The sequence below is a fragment of the Taudactylus pleione genome, unplaced genomic scaffold (assembly GCF_031769625.1).
Source record: "Taudactylus pleione unplaced genomic scaffold, aTauple2 ptg000043l, whole genome shotgun sequence".
Lineage (NCBI taxonomy): Eukaryota > Metazoa > Chordata > Amphibia > Anura > Myobatrachidae > Taudactylus > Taudactylus pleione.
This window is the reverse complement of record NW_028284445.1, coordinates 11,711,129-11,728,002: the sequence shown is the minus strand read 5'-3', so window position 1 is coordinate 11,728,002 and position 16,874 is coordinate 11,711,129. Positions and strand designations below refer to the sequence as shown.

The window sequence follows — 16,874 nt, the reverse complement described above, 5'->3', positions numbered from 1 at the left end:
AACAATGAGTTCCCAGTGAAGTTTTTCGGTTTTTGGGGCTTGCTGATGTAATTCATTGTAAATAGTGACATCGTAACCCTCCCCCCTTCACGCTCTACAATGATGCGAATCGGCAAGTTGGAAGTACAGTACATCTGACGTTACAATCTTTACAGATGTACATTTATCTACCAGGATGAAGGAGAGAGAGGGACCTGGGAACATGGTGAAGGCCAGAAGATAAACACTCACTGAAGAAATGAGCCAAATAAAATGGGACCTAAGGCTCTAGATCTGGGGGTACAAAGGGTGTACATAGGATTGGTTTATTGGATTGTGTAGACTATAGTGTGTAGGGGGAGATAAACGTTTCCCATGCTGCCCCCCAGGAAGCCTTATGCCGCGTATACACTAGACGATAAGTTTGACTATATGAACGATAACGATATCGCTAACGTTCGTGTCCAATATCGTCCAGTGTGTATGCGGTAAACAACCAACAATATCTTTCATCGCCTGAACATGCAGGCCATTGTGACGATATCGTCAGGTTGTGCATGTTCAGGGATGAGGGAGGGTGCCGGCACTGAACGATATCATTAACGATATCGTTCAGTGTGTATACTCAATGTCATTAACAACATTGAGCCTGGCAGTTCAGGGGAAACACTAGACAATATCGCTCATGGAGCATATCGTCTAGTGTGTACACGGCTTTAGGGGAAGCGGGGAAATGAAATAGTTATTTATAAATCCTATTGTTATGTGATTTTGTCATGGTAACAGCTGTTTATGTTTCAGGAGAAGAGTGTGAAAAGAACACAATGGGTGACGGATTTCACTATCATGACGCAGTATAATAAGTTGGTCCTGGCCACCGGGTATGTACAAATACCTTTTATTCATAGTAAGATACTGTTATATCTGAGAATTGATACACAGCTTCCACAATGACTGTTATATAAATGATTGCGCTACTTTGATCTTAATATAGTACAGTACATGCAATCTTCAAGTCATTATACCAATTATTAAATAGATTCCTATTGCTCAAAGTTCATTAATTTAACCAAAAATACTGAGCGTTACAGAAGAAAATCTATATATTAAACCTATAGGTAGTGACACCCTGCCATTGCTGTATTGCGGGACTGGGAAGAAGTACTTTAATTATCACATGTAAATGACTGGGTAACAGGTGAGCACTGAAGCATGCAATGGCTTATTGCTTACATTTAGGACCTAGTGGTACAGTATTTATACACTGACACTGCCTCCAGTACCCCATAGCAGGAGATGTATCCACCCAGGTTGTGAGAGTATGTAAAGAATGCACATATGTATGTGGGTGGGGAGAGGTTACATTTACCTTCTTCATTTCCACTTAGAATTGCTTACAAACAGCACATTACCTTGTACTGCCACCTTATATATAACATAACTCATCCGCACATTATACAACATAAAACCATCAATACTTATTACAGTATAATGTAATATAAATACTACAGTAACGTAATAAAAATTAAATAAGGGGGGGCAGGGGTTACCGAAGGGGATTTTTTTTACTTGAACCAGTAGAAAGGACAAATTGTGTCCTATACAGAACAAGATTAATACTCAGTGAAACCAGGGAGACCCAGGTAGTACAGAGCAGTTGCAAACCTATATGTAATGATGTGTATATATACTAACAGGTGAAACCTAGATTGGTGGAAAGGTCATACAGAACCTGACACTTTCAGCTGTAGACGTGTTATAGTCTGTCCTTTGTTTTGTGATCTTACCCCATGTGTTACTTATGTGTAGTTCATGGTAGTACACATGTATTTATATTCTACAGATGGAATGTGGTTGCAGCTTGCTGCTGTAAAACTCTCCAATGATAGTGGGAGGAGATGGCGCATAGCATAGGGCAATCATGTTACTGCTGCCACACATTTCATATCATTGCCATGTATGGGGCACAGATGGCACTGCCTTGAACAAAGTTACGTCAGATTGCAGCATGCATCGCACTGCAGAGATGATCTGTATAAGCCAGTATGAACTAGTATGCCACCAGTAGAAGTAATAAAAAATGTAATTCTGGTTAAAGTATTAATTCTTGTTGGAATGTTGGGAGACATTCAGTAAAACTAATACAAAGTGTTGGTGCTGCACATAGCAACCGATCCGGTGATCGCTTTCATTTTATAAACGGCAGTAGAAAAATTACAGTATGTAACTGGGTGCTATAAATATATATTTTTTTATTTTGCATCATTTGTAAATACTTATTCCCCATTTGGTCCCCAGGTTTCTTTCTCTAGTAAATGCTAATGATCTTTTTCATCATACTAAATGCAGAATAAATAAAAACATTGTATCTTTTGTAGGGATCGGGAGATCCAGCTGTATGAGCTGTCTAACCTGGAACCGTACTGCCGGATTATTGGACTGGAATCTACGCCTTTAAAATTAGATTACTGGTAATGTATGACTATAAAAATGACAGGTAATTTATAAAGGGAATAAAGGCCCTTCATAACTTACATGCACAAATAAGAGCACTGCTGTTACAGCAGAAGTGATAATTTAAGCAATGCAAAAGGTCTATTAAGTAATTATTTCTGCACATAGGGGCTGAGTCATAGTGGACGCTGGAGCAATATTTTAGCAGGTTGCGATTTTTTTGGCCGGATCTGCACATGTGAAGGAGCCGTACTGAGCATGTGCAGATCAGCTCCTGCTGTGTGCTGGGCTGGTGAGGGTCCCGTGAGGCTGCTGCTCTCTCCATGCCTTCATGCGCCGCACACCAGTGCTCTGCTGCGCTGCTAGAGCCGATACCGCGATAGTGGGCAGAAGAAAGGTGTCAGGGTGACCTCCCCACGATAAATTGACAACTGCCAGGGTGTTTGCCTTATTATGTTCAGATCTTCAGCCATTCAGATAATTTTAGAGGGTTCACAAACTTTCTAGCACCACTATATATACCTGTGATGTATATATGATATCTTATTGCAGCTGCGCACCCCACTTTTCTATTTTGCTTATTTATGATTCTTAAAGCAGCCTCCAAATTGTAATTTATTTATTTCTCTTTTTAGTGTAACAGACAATGATGAATGTCTGATATTATACGGAGACGACAAGGTAAGCTGATGCTAAGCCAGGGCTTTCTGTCCTTCATTGTTGTCACTGGATATGTTGCAGGAATTCCATGTTGTTAAAAGGAAAAGACACCTGTCTGACAGGTCCTAAAGGGTTTGACATTTTACATTCGCTTTGCAGCCGAGAGCAAGTTATTGCCCAGGTCATTGTACGTGATGATAAGACGCCTGTTGTACATAGGAAAATAAAATATTACAGCATGATCAGAGGCAGAACAACGGCTAAGATTAAGCAAAGCAGGTCTGTGCCTAGGGGTGCAGGCAGGTGGCCTTGGGGTGCACAATGTGTATATACACAACCTTTTTTTATTTCACCATTCAATATCATGGGACCTAGCCCTGATCAGAGATTATTTCGAAAATATTATATCTACGTTCCTGTAATATGGGCACTAAATTGTGGGAGAGGGGCTGTTGGGGTACAGAGCTCGGAAATGGCCTAGATGAAGATTTATCAAACCATCTAAAGAGGAAGTGGAGGTGTTGCCCATAGCAGCCAATCAGCTTGTAGCTATCATTTATCTAGTACTTTCTATAAAATGATAGCTAGAATCTGATTGGCAGCATCTCCACTTGTTCTCTTTAGAAAGTTGGATAACTTTCCCCCTTAGAGGGGAATTAATTTAGACCCGTTAATTTAAAGAGTGTGAAAAAGGGTGATGACTTCGGGCTATATTGCCCAGGGCTATTCCACTCGAGACCCTTTTTCACTCGAGACCCTTTTTAACACCTGTTAGAGGTCTTTTAGCTTTAAAAGCAAAGGTGATGGTTGGGGCTTGTGTATGAGGAGTTGTTGGTCAGGTCACATGGAATATTATACATATAACAGTGGAGTTCTCCTTTTATCTACACATCACATTAAGAAAACAGGGAATAAAGAAAAACATAACATAAGATGTTCCTACAGAACGTCTATATTTACACTACTGGAATCTGTGACATGAAACTGCAGAATAACTACAGGGATTGCAGATCAGCATTGTCATTATCACCCAAGTCTGTTTGTGCTCTTATTACAGGGATGTGTGAATATTCTTCTTTTCACGTCAATAGGAGAAACATTAAGGTAAAAAACCACTGCAAATTATTACATCAATATTAAAGGTACATTATTATTAAATCTTTAAGCAGTATTACAAAAATAATTTGTATATTTTTATTTTATCATTTTGGAATCATTGTAGTTGAAGATGTCAGTGTGTGTATAGAAAGCAGAGAGGTTTATCTGTTCACTAGCTTAGCCTGCCCCATACTCTCCGCTCTACAGAGGGCACTTTCTACTATCTATCTATTGTTCTGCATCACAGTATAAGAGACAAATATGTGGGGACGAGGGGTACAAGTGCCAGGTCCCACATACTGATAACCATTGTTATAGTCTGTCTCTCCCTATTCACTGTGCTGTAGGCACTTGCCTGAGAATGAACCAACTTAGAGCACAGAAGCTATGTCCTTCTACAGTAAATGTTGCAAAGGTGTTAGGTAAAATGCTTTATACAAATGTCCCTGAATCTTGGCTTAAGCCTTGTATTAGCTGAGAATTGGGACACCGTGGAGGCAGTGGTGTTGTGGGCTGAGCAATACACATGATAATGTCGCCTGTCCACTCATTATTCACCTGTGGGAGTGGGAAGATTTACTACTTCCTAGTAGATTGATAGACTTACTTTTTGTGGATATTGGCTATGCCAACTCATCAGCCTCCTTGGGACCTTTATCATTTGAATTCCTATAGGCCTCTAACATGTGTGTGCCTCGTGCCTCAGTGATGTCGCTGGTTTAGGTTGCTTTCTCTTGAAGATTACAGCCAGCAAAATGGCCACTGCCACTATGTGTAGGAGATGTGTCCAAGCTCAGCTTGAAAGGGGCGATGTCATGTATTAATGATAGATAACCTAATATTTGTATTATTCTTTACTGTGACAATATCAACTTTTCATTTTTAGAATGTGGAAGAAGATGCCCAGACCAGATGGTATAATGCCAACCATTGGCATAGACAACGCTGTTCTCTCTCCGAATGTGTCTTTCATTCGCTGGAAAGTGCATGGAGCTTATGTAACACAGGTAAATGCACACTGTCACTATATAACACACAGAATGAGGAATAGATCTCTCAGAAATAAGTTATACTTACACTTGTGATACACCTACCTCCTGATAACTAAAGGCAGTTTTCCATGTATATAATTCTAAAGACAGCATACATTGTGACAGAAAATAAGGATCTGGGTCACATATTATTTATATTATTATTGTTATCTGTTAGGCGCCACAAGGTTACACAGCACCGTATAAGACAGGGGTAGCCAACCTCGATCCTCGAGAGCTACTAATAGTTCTCCATTTCCAGACCACCTAGCTGGTGCAAAAGTGTATTCATTACTCACTAATACATTTGAAAAGTGCCACAGGCAGAGATAAGTATTTCACTTGTGATTCTGTGAGGAGACCTGGAAAACATGCACTGTTGGTAGCTCTCGAGGACCAGAGTTGGCTACAGGTAACAAAAACAAGTAAACAGTAAAAATACAAAGCACTACAATAAGCATCACAGGAGTACAAAGCATAAATACAGACATTGCAGTAAAGCTACAGAGAAGGAGTGACAAGTCCTAGGGAAGGGCGGGGACACTGGCTGTAGCTAATCAGCATTCAGTGATCAGTTGCTTTGAGCACTGTCTAATAATGGTCACTATAAAGTATGGGGATAGGGTGTTATGCACCTAGAGGGCACAGTTATCTGTGTATCTGCATTTATTAATGAATGGAAGCATCATGCAAAGGTATAGGTAAATATAATACCCAGGGCTTAAAGTGGTCCTGGAGAGGTGGCGGAACTCATCTCCCCCACCCCCCTCCGCGCCACGCTAGTCTGACAGGCCAAAAGAAGTGTGAAAACTGTTCTTTACACACACACTATTGTGTATAGGAAATGGTAAAAGTCTTTAGGGCTATGACTGTGTGAAATCCATTTTAGATGCTTTTTTTTTAGCACTCCTGCCATCAGCCGTGACTACAATGTTAGATCACTTAAAAATAAAAAAAAAGTTCTATATCATCAGTGTTATTTTTCTGCCATGCCTCTTGAGTTTTTTTTATGATGTCCCCACAAACTAGTCTATGTCACTTGGATGCCCAATGTTTTTTTGCAACCCCTATGTATTGCCTTTGCTTGATTCTCTCCTTACCTATTGTGATAGAAGTACTGGAGAAGTTTGGTATGGCTACTATGTGTGTCCTAGATTCCTGTCCTATGTGTTTTAAAACCCCCAGGAGAAGTCTGTTTGTAAAAAACAAACTAGAATTGTCGGCTTTGGTCCTGGGGGACCAAAGCCGGAATGGGTCCTGGGGGTGTGGATGTGAGGAGAGGGAGGGCTCCATCCACAGGCCACTCCGGGTGTTGGGCCTTTCAGCCTGGTAGCAGGCTCATTAGGACTTGCACCTGGAAATGGCTGATATAAGCTGGGTTTAGTTGTGGCTGAGTGTCTCACACCTGGGAGAGCAGGCCCACAGGCTAGCTTGCTCTGAGACACTGTTTGATACAACCTGTAAGTACTGTGGACGTGAACTTATTTAGTCTTCTGATAGTGAGGGAACCTACTGTCTAGTTAGAGCCCAGACGGGCTAGGATTTTGTTTGTTTTGTTTTATTTATATGTCCTGTACAATAAAGACTGGAACCGACCAGTTTGCACGAGAACCCCAGAATTGTGTCCTGTTTCTCCGGCTGCTGTGCGTGTAAAGAGGGAGTCCACCTACACAGGAGAGGGACCCCTATGCCGACTGTGTCACACTATATGCTGGTTTTTCTGAAATGAGGCACATCTGAAAAAATTGAGACTCCCTAGGCAGATAGTGAGTGTCTCTGTGTCTGTGGGACCTCTGTGCAGGGACTTGGTGGAGGTGGAACTAGTTCCACCTACCATTAGAAGTGACAGAACTCAGTTCCACCCCGTTCTTGCCCACTTTAACCCCTGATAATACCCAGTGAATAATAATGTACTATACTTTGCAAACATATAGGATGCACTGGACCATACACATAATTATAATGACTCCTCTGTGGCATTACATTCACGTACAAACACTGCAATACATCATACTCACACTGGAAAATGTCATCATACATGTAGACATTGAAAACACTTTGGCTGGAGGGCCCTGAATCTGCCATAATGTCCCCCAGTGTATAATTAACTTTCTGACAAATATAGAAGGTAGAACTACAGACAGTCAGACAAGTGCACAGGGTGCATCTCACACTAACAGGGGTATTCAATATGGGAGCGAAAACGTCGTTGTTGCGTTAATATCGGAGGTATGACGTCATTATCGCAGGTTTTACTTTTATACCGTATTGAATTTCAAAGAGTTATCGCAGTTTTTAAAAGTCTTTGATAAAAAACGGGGATAACTTTTCACCATTGAATAGGTGTCGAAAAAAAGTGCAGAATTGGGGTTTAGGGGTGCAGGCTTTAAAAAAATAGCCTGCACCCCTGGGAATGTCATTTAAAAAAAGAACTGTGTCAGAAAAAAATTGGGACACCCCAAAAAATTAATTTCAAAATTGGGGTGAAAAAAAAAAGTGGGAAAAAATTGTTTAACAATAGGGAAATAGGTTCAGGGCTATTCTGCAAGTGTGCGGCAGGTGTTTTGATGAATAGTATTATAGTGGCAGGTGCACAAATGCAGATTTTTAAAAAATTTACTTTAGGGACTTAAAAATATGCTAGTACCCATTTTCATGTACCCCAAATTTGATGGGACCACTTAAAAAAATGAAAAAAATAACCTAAGTGCTCTTCTGCAACACTTCTTCAATGTCTGGAAAAAAACACCTGCTGCGGCTATTTAAATCCCCGACTTTCAATTAAAGGCTAAAACGGGGGTACCCATAGTGATCCCCCATGTTTTTACAACTTTAGGGGGTCTTACAATTTTTTTAAGGAAAAATTTGTAACTTTACGCAAATCCAACTTCGGAGTTTCCCGTTTTCGTTAATTTTATATTGAATACGGGGATAAGCGGGAGCGCGCCCGATACTTTAAAGCAGGTAAAAACTCCAATATGAAACGTTAACTTCAACAGTGAAGTTAACGTTTCATATTGAATACCCCTGTAAGGGGTAAATTTACTAAAGTGAGAGTTTTTAGAAGTGAGTTTTAGAAGAGATGTTGCCTATAGCAACCAATCAGATTCTAGCTATTATCTTCTAGAAGGTGCTAGTTAAATGTTAAGTAGAATCTGATTGGTTGCTATGGGCAACAGCTCTTCTAAAACACTTCTAAAAACTCTCACTTTAGTAAATTTACCCCTAACACTCATCTAAAATTGCCACCATGTCAATTAAAATCAGCACACTATTCCTATTCCTTTGGCTCACACAATTTACTCTCATTTTTCAGAATCTTCATATTAGGACAATTGTAAAAATGACAACAAAAGAAAAAACATTATCCCTTAATATTAAGTGTGTGTGTGGGAAGAGACAGGAAACACCTGCTAAGAGCATACAGTACCTGTGTGACTCCATGGCCTTGCCTTTTCACAGAATATCATTGAGAAGTTGCTAGAGTGCACTGCCATACTGCTTTGAGGATCTGTCCCACGTTGCTCAGCTCCCTGCCTTGGGTACATAATCTGCCATTTTAGCAGCAATTTATGCTAAAGCATCTTTTCATCTAATTGTTCTACCCCACTGTTCACAATCTGTCAGGCATTGCTGAGTAGTTGTTATGGTACAATTGTATTTTTTCAGTAAGTAAAATACCCATTTATCGCTCACATTATATGAATAAATGAGTCTTAAATGGAATTTTAAAATAAGTGTTTTCATGTTTCATTTTTGTAACCGCTATTGTGCAAAATGGGTTGTTAAATATATTTCTGTTCCTTTCATTTCTGTTATTTCAGATGAAATACTACGATTCTATTAAAGCTGTCATTTCGACTTCCACGGATGAATCTACGGCTTTAGTAATAGGTATATTTGATATATTTTAGTACTACTGTCATTGCTGTAAATGATGGAAATTACAAGCCAGGTTATTTGCTAGAGATAAGTGAAGTTGTAAAAACTGTTCTGTGAAATATTTACCTCACTCCACCATTGGCTGCAGAACGTCGCACATATCCCCGGTACAATGTGGCCTTAACTGCTGTGCATGGGATTACGCCGATCATTTGTGTTCTGTTCATTATCCCTCCATCAGTTCTGCTTCCCATTCAGACTTCTCCATTCCAGTCATACTCTGATTGCGCCAAAGAGCAGAATTAGGCGACGCTGTTGTCTGTGCGGCACTATTTATATACTATATTCAGTTGAATGCAAAATTTACAATATGGTATTTCGGTGCGGGAACTGGGCGACGGCAATGCGAGCGCACGGAATTGCCCTGTCTTGCTGCCACGTCGTGGGCGTGTATTAAAAGCTCCATGTGATGCTGAGACGTGCATACAGGGAAGAGAAGCCTGTTTCTGACAGATCTTACACCTAGCATGAGACTGGTGCAGTGCAGATACTAATGATGGCGGTTGTGGTGTCCAGCATAAAATCAATGGGTGGTGTAGGTTCCAGCTTGTAGATCCATGAACCCCAACATTAGTGGAACAGACTCTCACATTACAGAGACAGAAGATAGGACCATTCCTAACTAAATCACCAGGAACTGATTATTTCACAGTGACATTTACACTACACTTTGGGGTTAATTCAATTAGCCGCGAGGGGGGCCATTTGCAGCTCTAACTGCGTGAAACAATTTGAAGTTCTTTGCGATGTTCTGACAGTATTCTGAGTCAGACGTACCTATGTGACAGCACCGCCCCCATCCCTGCGCTTGCGTGAACAGTCGTCATCACTATCGTCCGCATATGCGCCATCCACGTCTTTGGTGCAGGATATCTATCTGAATAATATGGACGAATCTCTGCATACACACAGCTCGGAACAGGACACATCTCTGTGTACACACCCATAGAACATTTATTCTACGTGCGAATGCCCTGTTACTGTCCTGTTGGCACCCAGTAATGCCCATCCAGTCACAAGGATTCAGAGAAATGCGATAACCTGATGGTTAGTGCACATGTGTACTGGGCATGTGCAGCCCTCCATCTGCGAGTTGGCTCGCAGTGCCTCCCAATCACAGCCTGGATGAGCGAGGGCGTTCCCGGCCAGCGTTCCCATTCCGTCCTCATTCTGAATGGCGTTTAACTCCGAATCAGGCCCCTTATCTCTGTATTTCTTCTAGAAACTAGTTTAAACAAAGTGAAAGCTCTTTAGGACATTTATCAATTATCTTCCTGTCTTTGGCTTCTGTTCCCCCTCCAGTAAATGAGATTTTTTTTTTCAACCTACATTTATTAAAATCACTGTCTTGGTGTCCCAATTATTTATGGTAATGTTATATTTCCATGCAGAAACACGTGTAAGTGAGTGATTTTCCATCTGTTGTTATTAAGGTTGCACTGCTGGAAAAACAAATGTAGAGCAGCATATGAGGAACATGAAAAACCACACCAAGGATTTGAAAGGACGACGAGGAAAGGTTACAAATGGGCCACCGCAAAAGAGAGCAAGCGGAGACCACACTGTATTCCAGGTGCATAAAGGGGTGAAAACCTTTGCCTTCTGCAAGAGGAACAGTCTTGTTGTGACGGGTGGAATGGATCGCTTAGTTTGGATGTGGAATATTTATCTACCTGGGTAAGATTACCTTATTTATAATCTATCAGCACATATTGGTAATACAATTATATCCACATAATTGTCTGCAAAAGAGTTCACTTAATACTTACCAAAGTAATTGGGTAAGCAGTGGCAGGCATGGGCGTAACTTCCATAGGTGCAAGGGGTGCAGCTGCTATGGGGCCCAGAGCAGAGGGGGGCCAGCTTCCTTGTCAAAGTTACAGTGTTATATACATTTTTCACCATTGGGTAGTACATAGGGGCCCTTATAAACTTTTGCTCTGGGGCCTTCAAATACCTAGTTACTCCCACTCAGGGGTGTATTAAGAGAGGAGGGGACCCGTGTGCATTCTCCGTCCGGGGCCCCCTCCTCTCTCTCCGGCGGCCGGGCAGCGCACTGTGCCCAGAGTCTACTGCGCATGCGCAGGTCACCGGGAAAATGACGTGGCAGCCATTTTTGAGGCAATTTCCCTATACTCCTTATGCAGGGCTGGATTTAAGTCTGTGGGGGCCCCTGGGGAACAAACGTGTGGGGGGCCCTATCAATAAAAGTTGTGTGTGTGTGTGTGTGTGTGTGTATATATATATTATGCTCACACACACACAGATACACACATACATATTAACATTATTGGAAGAAAAAATAGGTGCGCAACTGAGTCAATGATAGAACTAAATTGTCTACTGAGCAGCTACACTGGGTGGAAGCTGCAATCCACCAATAGAGATACAAAAAGAAGGAAACAAGGTAGCGCTAGTAGACAATATAAAAACAATTTAATGTACAAATGTTACAAGCAATAGAAATAGATAATAAACATAGTTTCAATGTGCAAATATGCTGGCAATGAAATGGAGCTGATCAATAAATGACAAAGTCTCTCCACAATAGTAATAAATGTTCCAATGAAAAATATATAAAACTAAAAATAAAACCAGTGGAGGTGGGGGTTACACTGGATCTAGGTGGTGATGCCACTGAATGAATGGATAGTACCTTAATCGGATCCAACACTGTGGACAATGGCTGGATCTGTGACTTCCCAATAGGAGAAACGGGCCGTGGTGTAGAGTGGTAGACTCCTGCGGCTCACCGAGTGAGGTAGCCCGCTGCGAGAGCTTCTCCGCGTTGATGCTCTCAGCCTGTGCATGCTGACCGCCGGGTGGGATGATGCGGCTGTGGGTTGCGGCTGTGAGCTTTGAGTCCGTCCACCCTGACCGCCATGTCCGTGAGGAGGGTGATGGCACGGCTGTGGGTTGCGTCTGTGTGGAAAGTCCGCCAAACTCCAACAAGCTGTCCTCTTAAGGTCCCCGCTGTATGCTGTGAGCCCGTGCACCCTGACCACCGGGTCCGTGAGGAGGGTGATGACACGGCTGCAGAGTGGTCTGTACAGCAACAGACATGGTGTGTAGAACCAAGAAGGGTGGTTTGCAAATACTTGCGGGTGTAATGTCTCAGCGGTGGGAAGACTCAGAGGAGAATGATCAGCTGTATGTCTCCGTGTGTAAAGCAGCAGCATATAGCCCAATAGTCTTAACGTGTTTCTCCGAGACAACACTCCCAGTTTCTTCAGAAGGAGGGCTGGAATGATTTGCAGTCCCATGAAAGGTTAAATAGGTTGCCTAATCACACACCTTTCATTAATAAGTAATTAGCACTTTGTTCATACCATGGTCTCACTTAATTCGTTTAATACATTACATTGAAAATAGAAAAAAATAATAATAATAAAAATAGTAATCATACTGAGTAACATTCTTTTTTATAATAAAAAATAGAAAACAATATACATGCAAAAAATATATACATATATCAATAATTATTATTAATTAAGATTAATTTATAAATAATACAATATATAATTTAAAAAACAGATTATATAAAATCTTTAGTTCTAAGTTCTCTAATAATCTGAGCGTGCACAGGCTGAGAGCATCAACGCGGAGAAGCTCTTACAGCGGGCTACCTCACTCGGTGAGCCGCAAGAGTCTACCACTCTACACCACGGCCCATTTCTCCTATTTTGGAGTCACGTGTCCAGCCATTGTCCACGGTGTTGGATCCGATTAAGGTACTATCCATTCATCCAGTGGTATCACCACCTAGATCCAGTGTAACCCCCACCTCCACTGGTTTTATTTTTATATATTTTTCAGTGGAACATTTATTACTATTGTGGAGAGACTTTGTCATTTATTGATCATCTCCATTTCATTGCCAGCATATTTGCACATTGAAACTATGGGGGTCATTCAGACCCGCTCGCGAGCGGCAGGACGCTCGCAAGCGGGTCGATGTTCCCCACTGCGCATGCGCACGACGGAGGGAGCTCCGTCGTGCGCATGCGCGAGACCCGGCGAGTGACGGGCTCACATCGCTCCGGGTCTCGCACCAAAGGGGGCGTGCTGTCGATGTTGATTGACAGCACGGCCCCTTTGGTGGGCGTGCCTGCCCTTAATTCAGCCCTGCGGTACACCATACACCATGCACACATTATACATATGCATATGAGAAGGGGTGAAGTTTGCTAACTGTGGGGTATATTTATCAAGCAGTGAAAAGTGTAGAGAAGTGGACCAGTGGAGAAGTTGCCCATAGCAACTAATCAGCTCCTACCTATTTTATAGACTGTACTTGATAAATGCTACTTCAAAGCTGATTGGTTGCTATGGGCAACTTCTCCACTGGACCACTTCTCCACACTCTTGTCCTGCCAGTGGGAACAGAGGTATATCTATAATGTGCAGGGCACACAGGACCCTGAGCCCAGGAGGCCCATACCGCACACCCTGCACTAATATTTTTAATACTTACTTCTCAGGAGTCCCATGTTGGCGGTATCAGAGCTGCAAAAATTGTCTGGAATATGACTGCCGCAGCCATTTCCCGGAGTTTTGTGCATAAGGACAGGGCCGGATTATAGGGAGGGCGACAGGGGCGGCCTTCCCGGGCCCCCACACATAGGGGGCCCCACCAACCATGCCTCCCAACATAACCCTCTCCAGGAGGGACACAATGCTCTGGTCCTGGACTTCCCTGGTAATGTATGATTGGTGGCGGCTCCAGAGGTGGGGCTGCAGTACAGTTCAAAATTCAAATAGGGGAGTCACACCAACTGTCATTTCACACACTGCCAAACATCACTGGCTGGGACTCACTGGCAGTTGGTGTGACTCCCCTATTTGAATTTTGGACTGTACTGCAGCCCCACCTCTGGAGTCTCTGAAAACTCGATGCCTGTCATTAACCATACGCCGGAAGACCGACGCCCGGCATACCGAACTGAGGTAAGCCGGGCGCGTGGGGGGTGGGGGTGTTAGGTTTAGGGCTTCCGGGGGGACTTAGGGTTAGGCACGCCCCGGGAGAGTTAGGTTTAGGCTAGGGGAAGGGGGGGTTAGGGTTAGGCAGCCCCCGGGGGACAGGTTTAGGCAGCGGGGAAGGGGGGGGGTTAGGTTTATACACTTAGAGGGGGGATTAGGGTTAGGTACTTGGGGGGGGAGGTTAGGGTTAGGCAGCCCTAAGGGAGGGTTAGGGGGTAGAATTAGGTTAGCGATACTTACCCAGAATCAAACTGACTGAGGTACTAATTAAGGACCTGATTCAGAGCCGCACGCTGTGAATCAGGGCGGGGAGTATTTATTTAATTTTTTTTTCTGTCTGCTCTCTAAGCTGTGGGTGCCCACCCATAGATAGTGTGAGCGGGCAGGAGATGGTCGCGATTATCGTGACCATCGGCATTGCCCTTCTGCTCCACGGGAGGTTTCTGTCCTCCCTGAGCTCGCCTTAGGACACCTGCGTTACGGTTTGACAGGTGTACCGCCCCAGTCAAACTCCCCACCTAATAGAGCAGGAAGTCCACTACTGACATCATGAGTGATGTCAGTAGGCCCGCTCACAAATGGCAGGTGTTCCTTCGGGAACGCCTCCGCTTGTGCAGCCACCCACCCTACCCGCCTAAAAAACGGGGCGAGCTGTCGATCAACATCAACAGCCGCCCTGTTTTGTTGCGAGCCCCAGAGCTAGAAGTTCTCACTCGCTACGGGGCTTGCGCACCGCGCGTGCGCACTGGGCCAGTATCGACCTGCTTGCAAGCGCAATGCGCTTGCGAGCGGGTCTGAATCAGGTCCTAATTCACCTGAACTTTAGTATGTTATCCTTAAAGCTCAGATAAGTGTCGCATAACAAAGTAATTAGTGCAGTCTGGTGAAGTGTTTTGATGCATCTGTTTGCAACTGAGACGCTTTTTTGGGCACAAGCCGAGTCACATGCGGCCAGTGCATTATGCCGCATGGCGTATTGAGGCTAGGAGTATGAGGACACATCTGTAAGTGCTGCAGGAATGCCTGATATAATAGACGGCATTGTTACACTTAACCACACTAAACAAAAGGTCACATTAATGCCGGCAATGCACTCAGAATATCTCTTGTTTTTTTATTAGTGTGTATGAAGAATGCATTTGCCATAGACATATGATAATAGGTGTTCCAGCTATGTTCAGCATGCACTTAAACTTCTTAAAGCCAGTATTGACCACTGTTTGTATGCGTATATTTTGCATCTGCTATAAAGTAGAGATGTGCGCAGACCCCCTAGTTTTGGTTTTGGATTTCTTACAATAGATAAAAATAGCTACAATTAATCATTAGACCTGTTTACATGCAATCCAAAACCCGAGATTAATTTTTCTTTAACTCCAAGTTCCGAATTTACAGCAGACCTGAGTCAGGATTCTGTTCTACTTGGAACCCCAAAACTGATCCGAGCTGGGACTCTGGGCCTGATTCAGACCTGCTCGCGAGCACTGAGCGCTCGCCAGCGGGTCGATGTTGGCCAAGTGCGCATGCGCACGAGGGAGCCGGCTCCATCGTGCGCATGCGTGAGACCCGCATAGCGACGGGCAAGCCGTCGCTATGGGTCTCGCACCAAAGGGGGCGTGCTGTCGATGTCGATGGGAACGCCTACAGTCTGGGGCTGGCCCCACTGACATCACAGGTGATGTCAGTGGGAGTGCTTTTAGCTCTGATAGAGCCAAAAGCACTCCAGGGCTTGCGGCAGACGAGACCCTACCACAAGGGTCTCGTCGCAAGCCCGATGGTCGCGATGGTCTTGACCATCGCGACCATCTTTTTGGCCGCTCGCTATAGCTGTGGGTGGTCACCCACAGCTATGCGAGCGGCCAGGAGGCCGCTGTAAAAAAAAGACAGGGAGGGCACTGATTCAGAGCGAGCGCTCTGAAAGAGCGTCCGGCTCTGAATCAGGCCCTCAATTCGACCCAGAACACCAAAGTTCGGGTATGATCAGTTTTCAGCAAAACTGAACTGTACATCTGTACTATAACACAGGAGCAAGTAGACAGTGGTGATTTGTATAAACTAGCGGCATACTGATGCTCCTAATGCAGAGGCGTCCGCGTTTCCAAACGTGTACATCTCTGCGTTTCTGTGGAATTATCCTTTTGTTCCATGCACTTTGTTTCTCTTGAGTAATTTATTCCCACTTATTTACTTACTCTGCACCAGCTCCAAAGAGTGCAAGAAGGCAGATTGTGTTTGACAAGTTGATAACTGATAAGTGCACTCAAGGCAAAAGATGTAATTTGGGGTGGAGTCTGATCATATAAGACAAGAAATGTACGCTCACTTCCCTTCCCCGCTCCCCACCACCCACTTCCTGTTCAGGCGAATGGGAATGTTACAGACAAAGGGCATGTGCATGGAACCTGCCTGGTACAGAGTAGGGGGTGGTTAACACCATCTAAGACCCTGGAGGACACGGTAGGTAGTTACATGGTCGTCAGTTATGCTGTCCACAGTCAAATGTCGTACGCAGAAAGCAAACATGGGAGGATGGTTATTTACAGCACTTTTACTGTGTCGGCACTAGAATTGTAAACCGGATGGTAACACCCATTAATCCCACAGGATACAATGAATTGGGCACGGAAAGTCATTTATATATATTTTTTTTAATTTAATATTATTAAACTAGTATTTGCCTGTAATTAATACAGTCTATACTTTATCTAAATGACAATTGTTCTCTTTGTC

General features: G+C 43.4%; 1 protein-coding gene across 1 annotated transcript in view; it reads left to right on the top strand.

Annotated features, from left to right (window-relative positions):
• The window catches only part of LOC148537855 (cilia- and flagella-associated protein 337-like), an 87,076-nt gene that overhangs the window by 31,147 nt on the left and 39,055 nt on the right, over positions 1 to 16,874 (top strand). The window contains exons 7-13 of the mRNA XM_088460169.1: positions 781 to 860; positions 2,358 to 2,450; positions 3,069 to 3,114; positions 4,151 to 4,197; positions 5,078 to 5,198; positions 9,047 to 9,116; positions 10,598 to 10,841. Coding sequence (XP_088316295.1) covers positions 781 to 860; positions 2,358 to 2,450; positions 3,069 to 3,114; positions 4,151 to 4,197; positions 5,078 to 5,198; positions 9,047 to 9,116; positions 10,598 to 10,841 — 701 coding nt within the window. The remainder of the gene's footprint in view (positions 1 to 780; positions 861 to 2,357; positions 2,451 to 3,068; positions 3,115 to 4,150; positions 4,198 to 5,077; positions 5,199 to 9,046; positions 9,117 to 10,597; positions 10,842 to 16,874) is intronic.